This window comes from Pimephales promelas, chromosome 12 (assembly GCF_988280905.1).
Source record: "Pimephales promelas chromosome 12, fPimPro1.hap1.1, whole genome shotgun sequence".
In the NCBI taxonomy this organism is placed as follows: domain Eukaryota; kingdom Metazoa; phylum Chordata; class Actinopteri; order Cypriniformes; family Leuciscidae; genus Pimephales; species Pimephales promelas.
In genome coordinates, this window is record NC_142780.1 from 11,157,055 (window position 1) to 11,182,779 (window position 25,725).

General features: G+C 36.1%; 1 protein-coding gene across 2 annotated transcripts in view; it reads right to left on the reverse strand.

Annotated features, from left to right (window-relative positions):
• dnah5 (dynein, axonemal, heavy chain 5) overlaps positions 1-25,362 on the reverse strand; it is a 174,692-nt gene extending 149,330 nt beyond the window's left edge. Inside the window, exons 1-11 of one of the 2 annotated variants that reach the window (XM_089117480.1) lie at positions 24,882-25,362; positions 10,774-10,908; positions 10,537-10,621; positions 9,519-9,658; positions 8,668-8,886; positions 6,297-6,434; positions 6,021-6,197; positions 5,270-5,383; positions 4,744-4,851; positions 4,541-4,663; positions 2,222-2,437 (exon numbers count right to left, since the gene is read on the reverse strand). In XM_089117480.1, the coding sequence (XP_088973606.1) occupies positions 2,222-2,437; positions 4,541-4,663; positions 4,744-4,851; positions 5,270-5,383; positions 6,021-6,197; positions 6,297-6,434; positions 8,668-8,886; positions 9,519-9,658; positions 10,537-10,621; positions 10,774-10,908; positions 24,882-24,974 (1,548 nt within the window). In that variant the 5' untranslated portion in view covers positions 24,975-25,362. Of the gene's footprint in view, positions 1-2,221; positions 2,438-4,540; positions 4,664-4,743; positions 4,852-5,269; positions 5,384-6,020; positions 6,198-6,296; positions 6,435-8,667; positions 8,887-9,518; positions 9,659-10,536; positions 10,622-10,773; positions 10,909-11,891; positions 12,032-24,881 lie in introns of those variants that run through there. The other variant, XM_089117479.1, reaches the window with a different exon arrangement.
• Positions 25,363-25,725: the final 363 nt, after the last annotated feature.

Consider the following 25,725-nt stretch of genomic DNA (forward strand, 5'->3'; position numbering starts at 1 on the left):
TATGCCATTTATATATATATATATATATATATATATATATAAGGAGGACTAAAAAAAGAACTATTAAAGTAGTCTTCTTCAAGTCTTCTTAAGCCAAAAGTCACCATAAATGGTGACATTTATGGTGACTTAGTCAAGGGAAATTTATAGTCCATTGAATATGGTTTCATTGCCAAGGAAAGAGCAGCATGAGTCTTCCTGGAAATGTCTTCTGTGTTCCACAAAAGAATGAAAGGATTAGTTCACCTAAAAATGAAAATTTCCTGATAATTTACTCACCCCAATGCCATCCAAAATGGTCATGTCTTTCTTTCTTCAGTAGAAAAGAAATTACTTTTTTTGTTTTATTTTAAAAAAATAATTAAAAAAATAAAAATGTATATATACTTTTTAAATACAATTGTTCGTCTTGTGCTGGTCTGCGTTGGGCTAGCCAGGCATTACTTAATCACGTTGGAAAGGTCACGCTGGATGTAGGCGTAAGTACCGCCCCATTGTTTTAAACATCCAGGATACGCACATGAAAGGACCATTTTAAACAATCAACTGACATAAAGACATAAATTTTCATTCAACATACAATAAAAGGTCCAAGTGTGACCTTTCCAACGTGATTATGTAATGCTTGGCGCTTCGCAAACCATCACAAGACTAACAAATGTGGTTAAAAAGTATTTAAATTTTATTTTTCTTTTAGAAAATTACTGATAATTTCACAAGATAAGAACCTATTCCTCATCTGGGATCGTGTAGAGCCGTTTGAAGCACTCCAAAGCCCTTTGAAACTGCATTGATTTGGACTTCAACAATTTGGTTACCGTTGAAAAAAAAAAAAACCTGAAATTTTCCTCAATGTATTTTCCACTGAAGAAATAAAGACATAAACATCTTCGATGGCATTGGGGTGAGTAAATTATCAGGAAATTTTCATTTTGAGATGAACTAATCCTTTAAAGTCATATGGGCTTAAAATAATATGAGAATAAGTAGCCCTAAATGGTGACAGAATACTCATTTTTGAGTGAAGTATTCCTGTTCCTGCTCTTCATAAAACAACCATGCAGATCTTTACCAAAAGTATTCCCAGTTGGAAAGATAAACATTCACCTGTGTACAAGAACACCTTAAATGTCCAGAGGAGCAGGTTTTATAAAATATTAATTTACTCCTACAGACTGTCAACTTTCACAAAGAACAGGAGTGAGCAATAGATCTCTATAAGCTTTTGTTCAATTATTCAGTTCTCCTGGAGCATTGGAGCACTCTGGGTCTGAACTTTGTTTCCATGGACACACAAAAAAAATGAGAGTGAATAAATAAACTTGTGACTGGAATAAAGAGATGCAATGAATGTTAATGGACTCACAGTACGACAATACTAGGTTAAAGCTACATGAAACATTTGCCCTTTCATGCAAATCCAGGACCAGCCTGCCAGCCAAAATTCCAGAATTCATCATTATGAAAAAAAATAACCAGAATACTGAAGTCAGATCATTGTGAAAGGGCAGTTTCTACTTCTAAGTTCAAGTTATGGATTTAGTTCCCAACCCATGCTGGTTAACAATTAATAATGAGACATGCACTACTATATTAAAAAAAAGTTATTCCTTTACAGTTACCTCCCATTTTGTCTGCATATCTGCAGTCTGTCCACAAGAGGCAGCAGAGAGAACAAATACCACTTATGTTAACAACGCTAATTACAGTAAAATAAAATGCTTATATGTAGAATCAAACTTATCCTTATCCAAACAAATTTATCCTTATGTGTATATTCTTCCCATACTGGAAATCTGGATTAAGTATTATATAATTACATATATGATATGGAGAACTACTGCAAAGGCAAATTATTCAAAAGTGTCTCATTTAATGTTATTCAACCTAGGAGACTTACACATCACCATTATGAACTGCACATTAATCATCTTAATAAAATCTGATTATACCCCCTATTGTGTATACTATAGTTCTTGGGAACATTTTACAGTGGCTGCACATAATGAGGTGTTTGACTACCTTTAATTAAATCTCAGGTTATACAGTTCGTTTAGTTCACTGACAAATGCCTCATCCAAATTCAACATTTATAGTCCATTAAAGAAGACAACCTATCTTTAATTTAGTAATTACACTATTTTCTGGTATGTTCTTTTGTCTTCATTGCAAACCTAAAAATAGATAATACTGATTAGCTACTACGTCATAGCCATAATACCTGAAATCTGGTTGCCATGGTTTCCAGTCCCTCAATTTTGGAGTCCTGCAGGGCATTATAGGTGGTAATGGTGTTAAACATGTTTAGGATTTTGTTCATCCGCCGCTGAAACGTGTCAAACTTGCCAAAGATGTACATCTCGCTAAAGTCAAACTGGCGCTCCGATGGATTCTCCTCTAGCTTTTGCTTGGTGTTTTGGAAATACTTCTGGTATTCCTGAAATATTCAAGACAAATATTTGTGTTTATATTTTATTCATGTACAGTAGACACTTTTTTTCCCTAAAACAACAATACATAAATTCAATATATATTTCCAACTACTTTTCCGTTATGCCCCCCCCCCCCAAAAAAAAAAAATAAAATAAAAAAATAAATAAATAAATAAATAAAATAAAATAAAATAAAATAAATAAATAATCACTACTTTTGAGTAACTTATTTGTGTTCCCTTTCAAACGCTACTCTTAACAATATTATCTGTCTGCAGTCCCGGAGGCTGAATTTTCAGGACCACATTTGACCGCATTTCTAGGACCCTAGTTTTTTGTAACAGCGCCACCTACTGAGTCGGCAAAAAGTACCACCAAGGCAGTATTTCCTGTTTTAACTACATTACAGTTTTTTTTGTTTTGTTTTGTTTTGTTTTAAGTTTTATTACAACCAAATACAACTTTCTTTATTGCAATTAAATCAGGTTCCTAGGAATGTTGAGAAATTATTGTGTCTAAGTAGCATACTATAAAACTCAAGTAAAATAAACAAGGATTCATGTTATAGTTTTTTCAGTCACTAGATGGACCACATTTTCAAGTACAGAGGTAAGACAAGGATGACTCTGGGGGTAGATTTAAGATTACAAATATATATATATATATATATATATATATATATATATATATATATATATATATATAAAACACCTGAACTTGAACACACAAAATATTTTACAAAATAATATATAACAACTGAAATGTCGATGTCAATGTCAAAATGAAGAGATTTACACATAACATGTATCGTGGGTAATGTTAAACAGGCTGACTGTGAGCAAGTGACAGTGAAAACATTAAGATTATTTTAACTGAATTAAAATGGAAAAACAATGAGTAACAAGCTTTCAGAACGAACATGCTACAGTTTATTGTGCTGTCAGGCTTATCATGCAACAGTTCCGTTAAATGAACGTGCTAGCAATTCATTTTCCAGCATTAGAGGCTATTATATGATGGCTATGCATTCAAGACTGTTTAGCAAATCACCAGCACGTTGGCAATGTTAATTTTTCAATGAAATGCATCACAATTGTTTTTAAAGCAGTTTTTTAGTCACACTCTGAATGTCATCCATCTCTGCTGGTCCTTTAATTCGTTAGGTGGCGTTTTCACTAAAAACTTATGGTCCTAGAAATGCGGTCCTGGAAGGGGGGACCTAAAAATGCAGCCTCCGTTTTTGCAGGCAGATGCTACTCACTCTCAATACTGCACTGAGTTAGCTCTTTTGGAAAACATGAGATGCATGTCTCCGTGTTCAGGGCCCATCTCTGATTATGATAAGCATGAGCTCTGCTTTAATTGTTTGAGCATGGCGAGTGCGAGTACTGTGAGTTGTTCTTTGTTAAAGTGCTTCGCACTCATTTCACATATTGCGAGTTGGTTGGCTGATGTATTAAATGGCAAAATAGACATCCTCGCTCCTTGTGTGATGACAAAGCACATGAGAAGTCACTCAAAGTGGTCACTCGTGCAGTGACCAGATTACAGCTAGACTGGCCACTGGCCACAAGTTCGAGCAGATTTCTGTCTTGTGGCAAGGGGGAGGGGCCTCATTATTCAACATTTTTTAATCATCGAAAATGTATTTTCGATGATTCCAAAATTTCGAACTAACCCACCGATGTCACATGGACTACTTTGATGATGTCTTTATTTCCTTTCTGGACAAGGACAGTGTATACATTTTCAATGGAGGAACATAGAGCTCTCGGAAAGCTAAATCTAAAATATCTTAAACTGTGTTCCGAAGATGAACGGAGGTCTTACGGGCTTGGGACGTCATGAGGGTGAGTCATTAATGACAGAATTTTTGGGTGAACTAACCCTTTAAGTTTCGTGTTCAAAGGCAGGCTCGTTTAGCAGATGATCTCCTAGTGCCACTGGAGCTGTTTTGTGTTTTTTTTTTTTTTTCGTCATTTATCCCCTTTTTACTCACATGAAAGGCCAAGGAAAATGTGACACATTTTGCTTTTTAAAAATGCTGTGATGTCTGGACCTTGATCAGTTTATGTAAGCACATCATCCAGCTAAATGTCACACTGTACCTGATTCAAGCGAATGGCAGCTTTGAGTTTCTCAGACACCACTTCCTGCGGCTGATCCCATATGGTTGCTGAGCCATTATTTGTGATATAGGCCTTACAGGCGGTGATCATTTGATTTGTAACCTAAGCAGAAAGATAATATTTCCAGTTTAAAGTATTATGTCTTTGAAATTAAATTAACTTGGGTGTCAGCTCACTCTTACCTTGACAAAAAGGGAGGTGATCTTCTCTGAGGTGTTGTAGTAACGAGAGATGCTATGGATCATACGGATCGCATTTATGAGCCCAGGAATAGCTTCTACCATGGACACCTACGTAAAGATGAACCAAGAACACAGCTAATATCACAGGGTGTACTCTTTATCATAAACTCTTTATAAACTGTAACGCACATAAATACAACCTTAGTTGGCCATTTAAAGTGCATTTTTTATATTGATCTAATCAAAAATCATGATTTTGTGTTTAAACCTGTTTTGTTCAGTTTGCCTCAAAGAAAAACACTCCTCATAAAAAAAGAATAAATAAAACAACAATTTGTTTTAATAGTTGATCATTTTTGCTTGTTGATGTGCAGGGTGTACTGCTAGCTTTACTGACTGCAGAAGTAATTTTGGGTCTAATTAGTTTTTTTTATTGTTGTAGGTAAGGGATTTTGAAATTGTCTTCAGTTTTCATGTTTAGAAAGCATGTTTACAAATGTATTAACCGTAGCAGAACAAGCCTTACGGGGTTGCTGTTGTACAGTGGGTCACAAAACTTCTCAAGGCTGTACAGGTACTTCACATTGTCTTTGGCCTCATTTGCTGCATCAGTGATCCTGATGTCTAGTTCTCGCCAAACCTGAAGAGACAAAGAATTAAGAATTCTTAAGAAAAGAAATGCATTCTCAACCTAGGGCGCCATATAGTGACGCTTTTGAAATTTCGTCTAAATCCAACGCACATGGCACTCTTTAGCGTCAATATAACACGCACAGAGCTTTGTTTGGTTATGGGTAGGTTTAGTTCTGGGGTAGGGTTAGGGTTAGACCACTAGGAGGCGCCTTCTGGCTAATTTATATCTGCTTCTCATATTGACGCTAAAGGCTGCCATGTATGTTGGATGTAGACGCAATGTCAATAGCGTCAGTATATGACGCCTTGGGATGAAAACGGGCTGGAATTTCACATTTATGTGACAACATACATGTTCAAGCTCAACTAACCGAGCCCGTTCTCATCCCAAAGCGCCATATAGGACGCTTTTGCAAAAGCGTAAATATCCAACGCACATGGCACCCTTTAACGTGAAATGAGACGCAGATATATTTGGGCAGAAGGCGCCCCCTAGTGGTCTAACCCTTACCCTACACCATACCTAAACTTAACCATAACCGAAGCGTCTCATTAGACGTTAAAGGGTGCCATGTGCGTTGGATATTTACGCTTTTGCAAAAGCGTTGTATATGGCGCTTTGGGATGAGAATGCGTTGACTAACCTTAATGAGTTTGGACTTGGCTATAATAAGAACGCCAAGCACAGCTTTGACCTCGGGGCTCTTCAACTGGTCCAGCAGGTAGTTAAAACGGGACATGCGTTTCTTCCAGTGGTCAAGCTCTGCACGGGGGCCCAGGTCATCTGCCTCTTTCCTTAGCTGGTCACTCTCTGCAAGGACCTTCAGAGCACAAGAAGAAGATCTAACTTTCAAAATTTCTAGAAAACCAATGCATATAATAAATGCTATACAAGTTACAAACTAAAATGCATTTGAAACCTTTTCGATCTGTTTGATCCATGTTTTCATGCAGGCTTCGATCTTCTCCAGAGCCTCTGTGCTATTGGCCACAGCTGTGTAATCTGAAGGACCTTTCAACGTCTTCAGGTCAAACGTTTCACATTCTTGGAGGTTTATCTAGAATATCAAACCGTTTTCACAGATGTTACTTTGAGCTGGAGATGTTTCAGGATGTTAAATGAATGTTTGAATGATTTCTAAGGACACTGAAGACTAGAGTAATGGCTGCCAAATATTCAGCTTTGCCATCATGGCATAATTCACCATTTTTTGCCAATTTTTTTTTTATCATTAATTAGCTGGATAAAATCGGTCTGGGTGCGTTTCCCGAAACCATCGTTAGCCAACTATGGTCAAAGTTTTGTCGTTATATCAGCATAGTTCAACGAGTCGGTGTTTCCCGAAACAATCGTTCCAACGAACATTCGCAAAAAGCATCGCAAAGTTGTGTGGTTTGAACGACAGCTCTCGACCTGTCGTTAGAGGCATAGTTTCTATATTGGATCACATTTGGAGGTAATAAATCCTTATCTTAAGCAAAATAAGCAAGCTGACATTCAGTACAACCGGTGTCTTTTATTCAGAATACATACAAATGTAATTTACGTCTTTTAGTTTGTCAAAAGATTTAAAGTACCGTGTTTGAAGAGTGCGCATGTGCAAACACGCTCTACTATGTAAGAACAAGCCAAATATTGAGTATGGTAATAAAGCAAAACAACTGAGAACAATTAGAAATAGTCCTCAGATGACATGTCTGTAATTTATATAAAACAAATCTAGCGTTAATTGGATCTCAAACAGTTTCAATAAAAGTAGTTTTTCTCCACCACGCGCGAAACCAACGTGGTTGAACGATACTTTGCGACAGTGGGTTTCGGGAAACAGCCGTGACTAGTAAGTTGATTTTTCCAACGATGCATCGTACTATGGTAGTAAAGCAGCGAACTACGTCGTTGTGCGGGAAACGCACCCCTGATTGGTTGATTAGGATGTTGTTCCAGGATCAACAAAGATGTTCACCAAGATGAAAGATCGCAGTAACTAAATAGTCGCATTAGTCTCATGTTAGCACAAATCCTGTTGAAAGAAACTCAAAACATTATTTTAAAATGATCTACCCCTTTCTCCACCAAATTCATCAAGATCTTAGGGTAACACTTTATAATAACTACACGCTAATAATCATTAGTTAAGCATGAGTAAACCATTAATTCATCATTCATAAAGCATTAATAGACATTAATAAGCAGTTCATAAATACAGCTATAAATGCTTTCTTCTTGATTTAAAAGCATATCTATAATTTGTTTAATAATTGTATTTTCATCCTTTATTAATGATCAATTTATCATTTCTAAATGAAGAATTGCATTTTTTATAAACCAGTTATTTAAGAGTTGTCCGTGGTTCATACGATTACTTAGAGCGAGTAAGTAAATGATTAGTAAACTATTTCAATGTACATTCATACATCTTATTATTCAGACATATAGTGATGGTTACTTAATGTGTTAATAAATGCTTTATTAACGTGTATAAATGCTGTAATTAAGGGTTAATTTGGGTAGTTATAAAGCATTTAGTAGTGGTCAGTTAACTATGTTCGTGAGCTCATCTAAAGTGAGGACTATTCATGCCTTGTAAAGCATTTTTAAAGGCTGTTAAATATTTCTAAGTTCTGTATCACTGCGTTGTGTTTGTTACATTTTACTGTTTAGAAGATTGACGAGTCTTTAAATCACCTTTATAAATGCTTTACAAGGCATGAATTGTCCTCACTTTAGATGAGCTCACAAAAATAGTTAACTGACCACTACTAAATGATTTATAATTACCTGTATTTACTACATTTACTTACACTTTCTAGGTGATCTTATGAATGACTGACAACTCTTAAATAACTGGTTTGTAAATAATGCTATACTTCATTTAGAAATTATTAATTGATCATTAACAAAGTATGAAAATACAATTATTAAACGCATTATAGATATGCTTATAAATCAAGAAAAAAGCATGTATAGCTATATTTATAAACTGCATATTAATGTCTAGTAATGTTTTATAAATTATGAATTAACTGTTTACTCATGCTTAACTAATGATTAATAGCGTGCAGTTATTATAAAGTGTTACCGATCTTATATATCCGGAAAAAGGATCTTGATGGATGAAAGCTTAAAAGAGTTTAAAATCAAATTTCCAATATCCCCAAATCTACCATCAAATGAATTTCCGAGAGTCCATGGATCAATAGAAAACTAGAATGGAGTGTGTACAATCCATGAGTGTGTTTATGTTATTGTAAAAGTGTGCCTCTCTTTTTGTCCTTTTGTATTTGTGAGACCTTTTCCTGGAGGCTCTCCTGTGCCCCAGCTAACACAGAGACAAAGCTGTCCAGGGAGCTAATGAAGTCTTGTTTGACAGCCTGAGCCTGCGGGCTTGCTAGCTCTCCCCAGCCATGGTTCATCTTCCTCAGAGTGAGGATGAAGATCTCTGACAGCAGCTGCTCCATGCTCTTCAGCAGACCAACACCAGTGGTGTCCAACATGTTGAAGTTCACATCCTATAAGAGCAAACAGAGGCAAAAGGATGAACACATACACAAGAGACTTGTGTTGTTGTTGTTTAGATGAAATATAAGCCTCTAATTGAAGCACAAAATTTCAAACAGCAAATGGTACTAAAAAGAGGTTTTATTAACCTTAATAAAATGTTGTCAATGTCAGAAGTTCAGTTAAATATCATATAATATAAATAGTTAAATATCATAAGGCATGTTGTTTACTGCGTGATTGTGTCGTGATTTCAACTGTATGACAATAAATTGGTATTTGTTGAATACAGTCTGGATTATTTTAAAATCACAATGTAGTTCTGATATTTGATGTTTTTAAAACTAGCTACTTTTTTATGCTGGTTTAATTTATGTTAGATGATATTCTAACATTAGTCTAACATTACTCTAATATTTCTGGTTTAAAAAAAAATAATAATAACAAATTGTGCCTCTAATGCTTTTAAAAAAAGTCGTAAGAATCCACTGTCTACCCATAAGGAATGTACTAAATTATACTAATGACTTAAGCAAGAACTATCTGAAGAGACCTTGTTAATGACATGGTTAACAGATGGTGAGATTTTTCTGGGAAAACCTTAGGGGCTGCTTTTCAGACATTTTCTGTTGTTTCTCTTTACCCTGTGGATATTCTCTGATGTGATAGGCTTGGAGGTGTTTGCCCGGGTGAAAAACACACAACTGCCAGTGAGGGCCACATCTGTGCCTTCAGTCACGAAGACCTTCGCTTTCTTACCGCGACTCACTGAGGATGATACAGCTACCAAACAAAGACACAAAGACAAATCGATCATTGCTGAAATGTTTTTGCATGTCTGGTCTGGGTGCAGTGCTATAGAGTCTAATGATAATCATCATTGAGAATATTGATAATAAAAAACAAACAACTAACAACATTACTGCATTTTTTTTTTCATTCATTGGTTCATTGGAAAAATGTGCCTGTAGCGACATTTCTACAAAACAATTTGACATACTTCTCGCTTATTTTGCAACACTTTTAATGTGAAATATCCAGTGAGTAGCCTTCAGAACTTGAGTTTAGTTTTATCTGGAACAGTTGAACTTAAATATGGCGTCTTATAACGTAGAATCCGTTTCAGTGATCCAGATATATTACATTTTTTTGGATTTCTGCAAACATGTAGATAGAGGCACATTTTTTTTTTTTTTTTTAGTGAGCAAATAGGTTGATTTTAGGGCTGTCAAACGATTAATCGCGATTAATCGCATCCAAAATAAAAGTTTGTGTTTACATAATATATGTGGGTGCACTGAGTATAATTATGTTGTGTATATATATATATATCATTACACACACACACACACACATGCATGTATATTTAGGAAAAAAAATATTATTTATTTATAAAATATTACATTATATATAATATAAATTATATATAAATCTATATACAGTATATACATGAAAATATTTCTTAAATATATACAAGCATGTGTGTGTATTTATATATTTAAAATAATTATACACAGTGTTTATTATGTAAACAAAAACTTTTATTTTGGATGCGATTAATCGCGATTAATCTTTTGACAGCCTATTTATTTTTTATATAACTTTTTTTGAATTTGGGGTGAATTATGACATATGACATGAGATTTGCAGGCTTTGCTAACCTGTATCCACAGGCTCTGTCTCTTGGTAGAATAAAATGAGGTGAGGAAGGCCATCGACAGCAAAGAATTGCTCCATCCGCTCAATCTAAAAGATTAGACATAATATTATTAAAAAAATTGTGTCACTAAAAGTAATCACTATATTAACAAATGCTAGCAATCTGTGACTTCCGGACTATAGAATGTTAAAAACATGCTCTTCAAAACCCTGAAGTATGAATGTGGAATATTGTTAACCTGTGTGCCCTCCAGTATCGCATCTTCAACTTCAGCCTTCTCCAGACCCACACAAGAGGACACAATGCTGAGAATATAGTCATGTCTGCTGTCCAGCTGTGCTCTCTTGGCCTCACGCTCTTCCTTCAGCTTTTGCTGTGTGATAAGAAGATGCACCCAATTTAGAGTATGCGAGGAGGCTTATAGTCACCATTTTACCATTTATGAAATTCTGTTAAAAATTGTTTATTAATCTCCAATAGATGTAGTAGGACACTGTAGTACTTTTGATTTATTCCAGAAATGGTGAAAAGTTAAACCTCAAACTAGGTAAAACATTCATCACATATCTTGGAATAAAAATCCATGACCAAGTTTTATGTGTGATAGTAAGGATTTTTTTTTTTTAAATATTTTTTAGAGAGGAATAAAGTTTGATAAACCTGAACTTGAACCCAAACTAAACAAATTAATCAGAAATTGTGATCTTCAATCTGACTGAAAAAAAGATGTGCTCCTCTGTCACATTTGTGATTATTGCCATGACACCAAATGTAAACTGAAAGATCTATGGAAATGATTTAAAGCATTGTCTTAGTTAAGGGAATAACATAGTTTAATATGAAAAAACAGTGGAGTATCCCTTTAACAAGCAGTTTAAGGTCTTAAATTAATAATTACATTGTAAAAAGGACACCTTAAAATAAAGTGTAACAACATATATATACACACACACATATCCTTTAAACTATAATGAAGCTCTTTTTGTTGATAAATTCTGCAACACAGCAAATAACTGAAGAACCACAAATAATGAATTCAATAATATCAATTAGGACATATTATGCACGTCCAAAGGATGTACTAAAATCAAACTACGTTGAGCTGAACCATTTTTTTTATATATCAACCCAGTTTCTTGACACTTTGACAACTTAAAGGACAACTCCGGCGCAAAATGAACCTTTGGTCGAATTACACATTGTTACCTAGTCAACCGTTATCTGAGATTTGTTTTCATGATTGCCGAATGTAAATAGTTTTGTCTCTAAAAAAATGTTTAGCCTATAGCTAACGCTAGTATAATGCTATATAGGGCATAGAGTAATGACAAATAAAAATCGCTTAATTGTTATTACCACTAACAAGGCTCAAAATAGCCCCACAGTAACACGACAGCATAATAAGGTTCCCTAATTTCAAACCGAAGCATTGAGAACTTTGTCAGTGTCCATACAGTTTAATAAGAAGATATTTTATACACACAGTCAACTTCGCGAATTCAGGAAGAAGCCATCTTTGAAAAATAGTCTCTACCAGTCGATCTACGAACGCTGATCCAAGTGTGCTGGTGAGATGTGAATAAAGTGAGCGCGAACAGTAGGCTACGTGTACATATTGAAGAAAAGAAAACGGTTCGTGTTTGTGTTTTTTTCCGGAAACAACGGACCATATGAGATTCTGCACAGTTCATCGCACTAGGATCGGCGTTCGTAGATCGACTGGTAGAGACTATTTTTCAAAGATGGCTTCTTCCTGTATTCGCGAAGTTGACTGTGTGTATAAAATATCTTCTTATTAAATTGTTTGGACACTGACAAAGTTCTCACTGCTTCGGTTTGAATCTAGGGACCCTTATTATGCTGTCGTGTTAGTGTGGGGCTATTTTGAGCCTTGTTAGTGGTAATAACAAGCGATTTTTATTTGTCATTACTCAATGCCCTATATACTAGCGTTACACTAGCGTTATAGGCTAAACTGTTTTTAGAGATAAAACTATTTACATTCGGCAATCATGAAAACAAATCTCAGATAACGGTTCACTAGGTAGCAATGTGTAATTAGACCAAAGGTTCATTTTGCACCGGAGTTGTCCTTTAAGAAACTAAATGAGTAATTGTCTCACTGAAGTTATGTCTCTCTCAACATTTGTTTTAAATCTGAGCAAAAACAAATGTTACAAACTACATGATATATATTTACATACAGTGATAAACTTTTTATATCCAGTTTGGTGCATTAAAGAAAAAGTAAAAAATACCAATACATGATTTATATAAATAAATAAATACAAACTCAGGAAAAGTAAGCAAATGAAGCATCAGAACATGGAGTTGTCATACATACTTTAAAAGCAGTGATCTGGCTGTTTGAGATTATCGACGACAGCACCTCTGGTTTGCATCTTCCAGACTGTTCATGTTTGTTGTCCATGAGATTTTACATGTAAAGATTGTCAGACTATCATGTAGTTTTATCATCATCCAAGCAGACAATCACTCTAACCCCAATGTATATCGTTACGTGTGTATATCCAAGTGTAGAAATTTTGATAGGCAAGTCTCCAAGTAAGAAAATCGTCATCCAGACTGGACTGCCTTAATCATCTGTTTAAGTGTCCTTCACACTATAGTCTCCACTTTTCTCATGACAGTAAAAGCTGAAATGTTTAGGGTCTTTTGTACAGAATAAAAGAAAGACAACTGAACAAAGCCTTAAATGGGCAGAGCAGACTGGGCCCCTCTCAAAGCTGTGAGACAGTAAAATTCACTTGGCTGGGGTGCTAGGTAACACTGTAAAAAACAAAAATGAGCCAATGAACTAAACAACATTTTGTGGGCCGGATACAGAGGCTCAAGAAACATACTTGTATGTTGGTCTTTCTAAGGATTTGAAATAATCTTTATTCCAAGGGCCACTTACTTAAAGAATTGTTTACTGTTCTGATATAATGTAAATGTCAAATGTGTAATTTCTACTTTACAATAAAATTGTAACCCAGCATTGGAATCACACCTAATGTATATTGTGATAGTAATTAAGAAAATCCATCTCAATCATCGGAGTCCTTTATGAGCAAGACATGATAAAACACTTCCAATTAAAATACATTGTACGAATGCCCTAAAAAATGTTCCTCTTCCTGAAGAGCCATGGACAGAAGGGAAAAATCATGCTAAATACAACTAACCAGCACAGATGGACAGAACCACCATAGGGGCACATGTTGCCTCAATATGCAGACTGATCTCATGAAGTAGCGTGTGTATGACACGCCAATTCGTATTTCCATTTTTGGCGTGCTATCAACACGCATAATCGCTTTTCAGCGTGTTTATGAACGCCGTTGACTTAACATTATTACTGTGTATATATAAATATATGACTTACCTCAACCCCGTCCCTAAACCTAACCGTCACTGGGGTTAATGACCGTTCCCTTACCATCCTAGGAAAGAAAAACATCGCTCCCCAGATGTAGATGTACATTTTGCTTTGTTTTGGTCGGACATTTGACGGCGTGTACGGACACGCGGAATGACGCGGACGTTAATGGCGTAGACATACACGCATTTGATAGCTCAAAATGCGTCGAGATAACACGCCACTTGACTCGAAATTTGCGTGTATGTTTAGGCAAAAGTCATGATATGTTCACGCAAAAAGTCATGATGTCATGTTGCAATATGGGGTGTTCAATTTGTAGCCCATTATCTACTGTCTTAGAAAAACAGTTTCTATATAGAACCCTAGTTCCTTGACTCTATTTTAAAGAACAATTTATGTCAAAAAGGTTCTCGGTCAAAGGTCTTAAATTATCGCATTACTTCGTGTTCAATAGGTAATTTACAATTTTCTAGTGATAAAGTATGTTTGCGAGCTGTTTGATCCATAAGATTGAAGGAAAATTAAAAATTAATTAAAACAAAATAATGGATTAAAACTAAATCCATAAAAATGCCCATTTTCCCCATGATGGAAACCCCTAAAAGGTTATAGAGAGTGTTGTTTTAAAGGTTGCACAAGCAAATTTCATTGTTTGGTACAACTGTACTATTCTATTCTATTCTATTCTATTTTAGTCTATTATTCTATTCTATTCTATTCTATTCTAAGTGCCTAGCAGAACCTGTTCTGTAAAAACCCTCTAGACTCTAGAAATCTAGATGTGGGGGCAATAAATATCCCTGTGAGTTTTTGTCTTATATTTATATCCTATGGTATAAACAAACATGACATTGATTTTATACAACAGTTCAATAAATAATATTAAGAAGTTAATACCATGAGTCACATTTCCGACAAATTATTGTAAATATTATCTGTTTTTGCTCTATTCCGCCAATGAAAATAGTTCAAAACAAATCCGGAGCAGAACCATTCCACATGCTGCCTTTCGTTCCTGAATTACTATGCGTTTGAAATATGCATTTTTAAATTTGAATTAATCTAAAGACAGTCACAGTTCATTCCTGAATAAAATCAGCTCTTTGAATGACCAAATTCACTCATGATTTACTCATACACAGTGGCATTAAGAAAACTTAAAACACTTTGCATTTTTTAATTTAATTGATTTAATTTCAGATGCAGCTTCTATACCACCTCTGTGGTATTTGACTGTAAACATCCCTACAGTGTCTCATTAGTTGCATTGAATGCATTGATTAATTGTAATTTAAGATAAACGATTCATATATATATATATATATATATATATATATATTCCCGTAAGAAGAAAAAAATCATTGCTTTGAATTAACCACAACTCACATACATTTTTTTTTATTTTTACCCCTTGATCATTTTAGGTTAATCGTATCATATTGTTAAAAAGTGCTATATAAATTAAGGTGACTTGACTTGACTTGACTAAGGTTTTCTATTGGTGTCGCAAAGTTGTTCCTTTTACAGTATAAGAGACTGCAGGTGAGATGGGAGGCGCCTGGGAGACAGATAAATAACAATCTGGAAGACATAGCCCGTTTAATCTCCATGACATTGTGCTGTCCACATGCTTTTCTCATCGACCACAACTCTTCTGCTGCAGGGGTGGCTGGCAGAAGATCAGCTTAGCAATAAATCTTTCATGCATTTTATCCTGGTAGTGGTGAGCTCGCCTTGAACAAGCCCAAAACACTACACCTTCTAGATGTCTCCCTTATTGGACAGATTTAATCAAAAATATCTTAATGTGTGTTCCGAAGATGAACGAAAGTCTTATGGGGTTGGAACAACATGGGGGTGAGTAATTACTGGCAGAATTTTCATTTTGGGGTGAACTGACCCATTTAAGTCCTCGAATTTTGCAAATTTCACCACCACTTTTTGCCAGGGTCAATATTGTCCCCAGCACTTTTAAACATATCGTGGCACGGATGTACAATTCAAATAAATAAAACATATCCAGTTAACTAGCAGAGCATTCATTTGTTAAATAAGAGGCGATATAGCATGCTGAAATGTGTTTTTTTTTTTTTAAATCAAAGTGCTCTCTTGTCTCGCTTGAATCCATTACGGTGAAATCACAAAGTAAAATGCACACAAACATGTTCCTGCTTGACAACCACTGATAAACATAATCAGTTTTAATGAGAAAAAAAAATAATATATATATATATATACAAATATATATGTTAATTATGTAACCCATAATTTTTGACACGTTGGTCTAAATTTTGGCCACGGGACCATTAAAACCAGCCCATTCTCACTCCCAAGGCGTCACCTAACTGACGCCTTGGGAAGCATTTGGACATGCTTCAATATCTGACGCTTTAGGCGCCCTTTAGCGTCAGTTAGATGACGCCCTAGGATCGCATGTACCCTACCCCCACCCCACACCTAAACCTAACCGCGTCCTCTAACAGACGCTTTCCTTTAGCGTCAGTTAGATGACGCCGTAGGATCGCGTCATGTAAGTGACGCTAAAGGGCGCCTAAAACGTCAAATATTGAAGCATGGTCAAAGGTGACGCCTTGGGGTGAGAATGCGTTGTTAAAACACATACAAAAATGAGGTGATGTGGATGTGTTTGCACCAGCTCTGCAATTCACTGGCATCGTGTCAACAGATGAGGTAATACAAATTACAATGTAATGTTTGACTCAATCTAATGTTTGACAATGTAATGACTCTCAGAGTCCTTTAGACAGAGTCCTATAGACAAAAAGTCAGTTTACAGGCTTTTATAGGCAATCTACAGGATGTCGGGGAAGGTCAAGGTTTTTTTTATGTTTTGTTACAAGCTATTCACATTGGCAACAAAAAGGGATTTCTTACATGTAGCCCATTTAACCTCTTGTTGCTACAAGAGATCTATTTCTCTAAAGTGTGCTGTTGCTTTGGACAAAACTGTGAGATAAATGACTTATTTCATACTTAACCAATCACCTTTGACTTATCACGGCCAAAACATATTTAACTAAGTCTTAAATGTCTGACACAGGTAACGGACTCTGAAGTCTAGTGAAGCCATCTGGATGACAGTAGATGAAAAGGATGAAGATTTATAGTCCAGCAAACAGAGGCCAACAAGCCTGGGCAAGATGCATACAGCAACTGACCCCTGGAGCTAATGGGAACGGTCAGCTAGCGTGGGAAGGACAGACCAGTGCTTCCTCAACCGTGACTGCAAAAACAACTGTAAATAAATGATAAGGCCTAAACGCCAGCTGTCACCTAGCAACGCAACACACAAGACAAATGAAAAGATAACTTTAGCATAGGAAGATTTTCCAGATGAGGAAAGAGAATCAATCCCCAAACGCCAAAACACGCTACTCATGTCCTGAGATCTTGTGAATTTTTAATGTAAAGATTTTGGGATCATGAAGTGCCACATGGAAGAAAAGTTAAAACAATGATTCAAACTATACCTAAAAACCCAACTGCACTATGATCCTCTATGTATTGCTTTGCAGCTGATTTTCAATTGATTTGTATTGCTGCTTTTTAAACAAAACATGAAATTCACTTTTTCTTTCAAAACTTGAAAAAAGTAAAACCGAATATGCAATGCACTTTCTGTAAAACTGCTTTGAAACAATAAGTATTGTGAAAAGCGCTATATAAATAAATTGTAATTCAATTTAATTGAATGAATAAAGATTAATTTTCCATTATGAAAGACAAGAAAACCATGATGACCTTTCCAAATAAGGGATTCCCAGCTCTTTTGAGAAGGTTAATGCTTTCAGTGTAATTTGTTTCTGCGTGGTCTGTTATCATCGATTTAAAGATTTCATTAACTGGAAAGAGAAAATTGTTAAAATTCACACTTGTTTTAACTGTACAGTAGATTCTGTTGTGATATTTGAAAGTCACTGCAAACCTGAGACGCAAAGGTTCATCTTACCTTGTTTTGCAAGTCAGGTGTATGAGGCATCATTGTTACCCTGACTGCAGACAAGTGCTGAAATTATTTCCAGTTTAACGCTGCATGAGAGCCGTGTGGTATGTTAAAGGACTAAAAGATTGTTTTACCCTTCATTTGCTCTTTATCTAGTCCTTTGGTATTGGGTGATCACCTGTCCTCTGTTTGGTTAACAATGGTCATGGACCTTCTCAGATGTCAACTATGAGGCTAAATAGACCATTGTTGTTAAGTCTACAGTTTCAGACAGAACTTCAGCCTTGGGAGGAATGAGAGGCAACATTTACACCTCCACAATATACAACACTTTATTTATCAGTGAGACACTGACAATGCAAGCTATTCATATGTATTGTGAATGGACATCTGCTTAAGGGAATGCCCCACATCTTGCTGAACTAACTAATGGGCTCATGAATGTGAATACACTGTATTATAATCAGATAGAAGGTTAGGACTTTATTATGTAAAAGCTACGGGAAGTAAGTAAGATGAATGACATTAACTTTAGGTTACTATCAGTATCCAAGCATTGCTTTATTTCAATAAAAAAAAATTAATAAAATAAACATTCTTACATTTTCTATTGAAAAAAAAAATAATGAGTGAAGTCTGAACTTATTTTACTGTTTATTATAGTGAATCTGCTCTGTAGGCATATATAAATAAACTACTGAAGTTGATGTTCAATTATTATTTTTTAGTTGGATCAGTTTACATCTGATTTTATGTGTCTTTTCATCAATCGTCATGTGGCGGGTTACGTCATGTTGTGGCAAAAAGAACAACAGAGCATGTCAAATGTTTTTCTTACATGTTCACGCATTTCGTAACGATTCTGAAAAGTAAAAATCGTCCACATGCTTGTAGAACTTGTAATTACAACTAGAAATTGTAGCTTACTACGTGGCCGCTGTACATTACATTACATGTAATGGGTCAGTCCAGTTTTCACATATGAGCAGTGTTTTAGTCCCTCTTTTTACTGGGACTGTTTCAAATGCACAAGAAACCCTCATAAAAGCTCACTGAGATGATACAGACAGAACAAGACATAAAAAAGTTATCACGCAAATTTTCAAGTGGGATCAATATGACTCATTGTGATCAAGCTGACTCACAGAACCGGGTTGAGATAGAAGAAGTACACACTGAAAATGTTCAGGAAATCAAATATTTAGGTGTAACGATAGACTATAAGGTTGGAATGCCCACATCAGGCATAATACTATAAAGTCTTCAAAAGCCTTGCTATAATTAGTAGCTAAACATGTCCTTGATTAAAATGCACTCCATAGCTTGTATTGTTCTTTAATACAGCCATATCTAACCTACTGTGTAGAGGTATGGGGTAATAATTACAGAAATGTAATACAGTCACTTTTTATGCTACAGAAAAGAGCCAAGGCTGCCTATTTTGAGCACACAAATCCTCTCTTTCTCAAACCACAGTTATTAAAAATGCAGGGTCTTGCAAAATGATACAATGCAGTTCATGTTCAAAGCGTACTACTATGTATTAGCTGTGAACAGTCAAAATATGTTTTCTCATATAGAGCAGTCGTACAGTTTGAGAGGATTTGGAAACTTTGTGGTCCCAATGGCGGGTTCCACCAGGAGATTTTCTATGTCTTTATGTGGGGTTACTTGGTGGAATAATATTGGGCCGGAATTAAAGCAATGTCAAATTGCATTCACAATTTCAAACGTCTTTAAAAACAAAAGGCCTGGTCCCTTTACAATGGTTTGATTGTATTCATGTTGATTGAGGTTTGATTGTATTCATGTTGTGTGGAGTATTGGTTTAGTTTTTTTAGGCTACCCATGTGGTAATCCATGTGGTAATTCTTTTCTCATTCTTGTTTTTCCCCTTTCCCAAGTTATTATTATTACTACTGTAATTATTGTTGGGGTTTTTTCTGTTATTACACTTTTTGCTTGAAATAAGCAAGTAAAAAATACAATATATTATATTAGTTATATTATATTATATTATATTAATAGTATATGCTGCAGCACAGCAAATGCAAGTACATTTTCTGTAATCTTTGCGGGACTGTTGTATGAAGAGTGTGCAAAGTAAAAAATAATAGCAACTGTGTGAATGTGAATAGCACATAGCACAATAATGGTAAAACATTAATATCTATTCGGTACAAAATACGTCACACGACTAAACGTCTCATCATTTTCAAGTATGTTTATTTTTACAGTCTACAATGCGAAAACAGCGTTTTGAAATCTATCCACTTTGCATTTGACTGTGTGTCTTTTCCCTAATATTAAAAATAAAACATAGACTGATATTTGTCTAATGTCTGGAGTCCTTTAAGGAAGTAGCTTATATACGTTTCAATACATTATGTATTTTCTGAGAATTTTTATTTCAAGTTTTGACTGCAAATGTCATGTCCATAATGCTGGACTTCCCCAATTTTAAATAATTTATCCTCGACTAGTTTTGTGTTGTAGGTCTACGTATTTTATAATGTTAACTTCAAATAATACTAATAGCCTAATTTAAAGATAAGGTAGCATTGGATCTGGACGGTAAGGAGAATAACGCTGGAGTTGGAAGAGGTGTGTCGTGATTCTGTAGGTTCGTGGATCTGAGTCGTGTGGCGAATCGCGATTTCGGTTTCATATTGCATATCGTTACAGCCCCAAAGTTAAGTTCAACTTCCTTATAGTTATTTTGGTGAAAGTAACTCAAAAGTAATACATGAGTAATGTAACGCATTACAATTCTGGGACAGTAATATTGTAAGGTAATGAATTACTTTTAAATAACAGTAACTAGTAATACCTAATGTATTACAGTTTGGAAGTAACTTGCACAACACTGCAAACTGATACGTATTGGTGTGAAACGTAACTAAAACGTATTGGTGTGGGCAAGGGCCACGTCTCATTCCCTCTATCAGGGAACGGAGGTTACAACAGTAACCAGTAACAGATGATTGTTAATGAAAAATGTTGGCTTACTGCTGACACTTCAGAGACAGTCATCCTCTAGACTCTTAAAGGGATACTCCACCATTTTTTTTTCATATTAAATGTTATTCCCTTAAAGACGAGTTGATACATACCTCTCGTCTCAGTGATCGCACTGAATCACTCTGGCGCGCAAGACACTTTGATAGCAATTAACTTAGACCAGTTCATTCATTAGGATTCAAGCAGACAAGCGGCCAAACACCTCCACGTTTTCCCTATTTAAATACAGTTACGCGAGTAGTGTAACTCGACCAAGAATGGTGACACAAAATAAAACGTTGTGCTTTTCTAAGCATGTAAAGTGGATAACTATAATGTATGGCGGAAAACCACAGCATGTGCTTGGGAGCACTTCAACTAGACACTTCGACTAGACAAGTTTCAAATCTATGTTCTTCTTCAGAATCATCACATGCTGATTGTTGAGTGTTACATGTGCCTTAGGCCAAGACATCAATTAGGAGACAGTGAAAAATGCTTTCTCAGCAAGGGTTCAAAAGATTTCTGTGAACACTAAGCCGGTTATTATTAATTGATTTCTGAACCCAGTCTCTGCCGTTCCACATATTGTACAACGACCAACTCATCCATTCGTGATCACAGAAGACCGCGTGCCCACATGGGGAGCCTGAACGTTTGATACCCGGAAAATGGTTGCGAAGGTTTGCATTTAAAAGCAGTTAGGTCATCAATATTTCACAGTGGGTTTGACTGATTTTTTAACAGGATCTTCCTATTATAGGGGCTTGTGTAAGAAGAGCCTCCTGCTGAATTATGTAGAAGATCTGCAAACTGGCTCTCCAAGTGGAGAACATACATATGAACCCATACACACACTTTCACTCACACACAGGCAGGTGGTTAGTCCACTTATTATCCATAAGCACTAAGTCAGGCCCTAGGTCTCATTAACAGCATTAGAAACAAGTGCAAAACCCAACAATGCTTTATGGTACCACTAACTGCACAACTGTAAGAAATCTGTCATTGAAAAGAACTCACTCACTAAATCCAAAGCCTATACCAGCAATCCCATTATGCATTTGGGCTGATGCTTGAGTTTTCATTTATTGGGATCTTAAATACAAATTGCTGACTGAGCTGTTCTTGATTTTCTATACCATTAGATGCTAGAATAAATCACTTTCAGGCCACCATGGAATGTTATATTGGTGTTCATAATCGCATTAGACAAGATCAAAGATGACTGAGTGAGCTTGCTATGTTATTTTGATCACTAACTGTCTGCTTCTCATTCTTTCTCTCACTCAGGCTACAGTAAACACTGGGTAAAGATTAAATAAACACACACACACACACACACACACACTTAGAAAAAGGGGTTCTATTATGTAGCATAGGGTTCTTTACTCAACTCCAAAGGACATTTTATGCTAAAAAAAGATTCAATAATGACAAGAAAGAACACTTTTGGCACAAAGGTTCTTAATAGGCAATTATTCATTCATATATTACATTATTCTGCAACATTTTGTAGTTGTTATTAAATTATTGTTTATTAAACTGTTGTAGTAACTTAATATCACATTTTAATCATGCAGATTTTTGGAGGATAAAAACTGATATGGCACTCTTAGTGTGATATTGATTAGTTACATTTTTTAACCCCCATTTCTTGAATTTTGTGATCATTCATGCATTGCATTTTAGGGGTTCCACATACGTAGCGCTTTAGAACCTTTTAAGGTTCTATATAGAACATTTTCTTCTAAGAGTGCAGTAAATATTGGGTTCACTCCACTCTAGTTTCATGGAGGAGGAGTAAGGTCATTAACATAGTATTTACACTCACCTAAAGGATTATTAGGAACACTATACTAATACTGCGTTTGACCCCCATTCGCCTTCAGAAGTGCCTTAATTCTACGTGGTATTGATTTAACAAGGTGCTGAAAGCATTCTTTAGAAATGTTGGCCATATTGATAGGATAGCATCTCGCAGTTGATGGAGATTTGTGGGATGCGCATCCAGAGCACGAAGCTCCCGTTCCACCACATCCCAAAGATTGGGTTGAGATCTCAGATCTGGTGACTGTGGGGGCCATTTGAGTACAGTGAACTCATTGTCATGTTCAAGAAACCAATTTGAAATGTTTCGAGCTTTGTGACATGGTGCATTATCCTGCTGGAAGTAGCCATCAGAGGATGGGTACATGGTGGCCATAAAGGGATGGACATGGTCAGAAACAATGCTCAGGTAGGTCGTGACATTTAAACGATGCCCAACTGGCACTAAGGGGCCTAAAGTGTGGCAAGAAAACATCCCCCACACCATTACACCACCACCACCAGCCTGCACAGTGGTAACAAGGCAGGATGGATCCATGTTCTCATTCTGTTTATGCCAAATTCTGACTCTACCATCTGAATGTCTCAACAGAGATCGAGACTCATCCGACTAGGCAACATTTTTCCAGTCTTCAACTGTCCAATTTTGGTGAGCTCCTGCAAATTGTATCCTCTTTTTTCCTATTTGTAGTGGAGATGAGTGGTTCCCGGTGGGGTCTTGTGCTGTTGTAGCCCAACTGCCTGAAGGTTGTGCGTGTTGTGGCTCCACAAATGCTTTGCTGCATACCTCGGTTGTAACGAGTGGTTATTTCAGTCAAAGATGCTCTTCTATCAGCTTGAATCAGTCGACCCATTCTCCTCTGGCCTCTAGCATCAACAAGCCTTTTTCGCCCACAGGACTGCCCCATAACCCTAACCCATACTGGATGTTTTTCCCTTTTCACACCATTATTTGTAAACCCTAGAAATGGTTGTGCCTGAAAATCCCAGTAACTGAGCAGATTGTGAAATAATGTGAAATACCAATGCCATGCCATTTCTTTCCCATTCTGACGTTCAGTTTGGAGTTCAGGAGATTGACCGCAACTGCCATGTGATTGGTTGATTAGATAATTGCATTATTGAGAAATTGAACGGGTGTTCCTAATAATCTTTTAGGTGTGAGTGTATATTTTAAATAACCCAATGGCACAAACAATTTGCAATTAGAGTGTGTTGGCTCTTCTGGTAGTCTAATTCCAGTGAGAACATATCTTAATGTTGCATCATAAAACATTACAGATGATTCCAGGCTTCCAGCTTTTCTGCAGAAGTGTGTATCCTCATACATTTTGGCCATGAATTCTTCCAAAACCACATTATTTGAGCTACACTGTGTGCTGACATTGATTTAGCAGCTCTGTATTTTGTCAAGTGCCACCCTCCCCCCTCCAGCAATTTCAGTATGAGAAGTGTAATACCTGAACACGTCGATTTGACATAAATGAGAACACAAATATGAATTGACATTTTTTTCCGCACCAAGAAATGTACTCCTTACACTGATATCTTAAATTGTAACGTATTGATCATTGCTCAATATAGCCTATACACTGAGTGAACATTATATTGCACGTGGGCCTACATTAGTCCACACAATACTTGCACGTTTGCACATAGGCCTACATAATTATGTGTTTCACTGTCTGAAGATTTACCTACAGGATATTTTCCACGAGACCAAAAATTGCAACACAGATTCTATTCAATTCTAAATGTTGCTGCGGAGTTTTGCTGCCATCTAGTGATTTGTAAAACATTTGCAATACAGAAAATGTAGTTTGGAATCTGAAAGGTTCTTCAAAATTTGAATTTCCCCTTCTCATTCAAGCTTTATTAATCAGCATTTTTAACGCACAAGCATAGGTTAAATCCAGACCTAGGCCATAGGCTACATTTAAGATCCATAAGAAGTGTGCATTTAATTTAAATTAGCCTTAAAAAAAAAAAGCAAAATTAAAACAATGCAAAGACAGTCTGGCACAGTCAGAACTTAAAGACAATAAAGGACCCATACATAGCCTACTACGCTAATTCTTTCTCTAACACACACACAAACACATAAAATAGCCTAACAATCTTTGTGCAGTGCTCTGTGGAAAGTGATGTTAACTAAAATCAAGCAGACCTGCATCTCCTTCATGCTGTCCACTGGAGCAGAGGGCTGATGAGTTCCTCTGGATCTGATGGTTGACTTCACTGTCCGGTAACTCAAAGCCATGATCTACTGACCTTTTAAGGGTTTTATAGGTTTGTAATTCTCATCCTAAAGCTGAACTTTGTTTTTCCACGTAGTCCTCTCGGCGTTCAGGAGGATTTTTTTGTTAACCATGCTGTGAACGAGCCGTCCAGAAAGCACTTTACTTTCTCCACCATAAATCGTTGTTGTCAGTTGCCATAGAGATGCCGACGTCAGGGGTAGGCTAACATTTTTAGGGGTAAAATGAAAGTGCATCGGCCCATTGAGTCCAGAGAACAAAGGTCTAAGCTACGTCACTTTCATTGATTCTGCAAATGTTCCGCTTTTTTCTATTTATGTGGCTTTAAACTTTATTAACTGTTTATAGCCTAATGTTAAAAGCCCACGATTTATTTTCGCAATGTTAACAATTTTATGCGAATTGGCCCTGTGCATAGGCTATAGCCACAAGATGCGTCTTACAACTTGTCTGAGCAAACTACCAGTCTTACTTTTCAGATTCAAATTAGACCAATGTACATTTTTATGTAACTGACTTAAAAAATAATAATAAAAAAGTTATGATTAGTCTTGAAGTAAAAAAAAAAGAATGAATGTATGACGCAGTTTGTGCAACTATCAACAGGAATGTAGGGGACAAATTATCGAAATGCAGGACATTTCTAGAGACATTTTCATCCTCAGATTTTGCGTAAAAAAGAAAAAAAGAAAAGAAAAGAACATCCGATGCCATCCATTTGAAAGTTCTGCGGTCGCTGTTGTGAACGTCTGT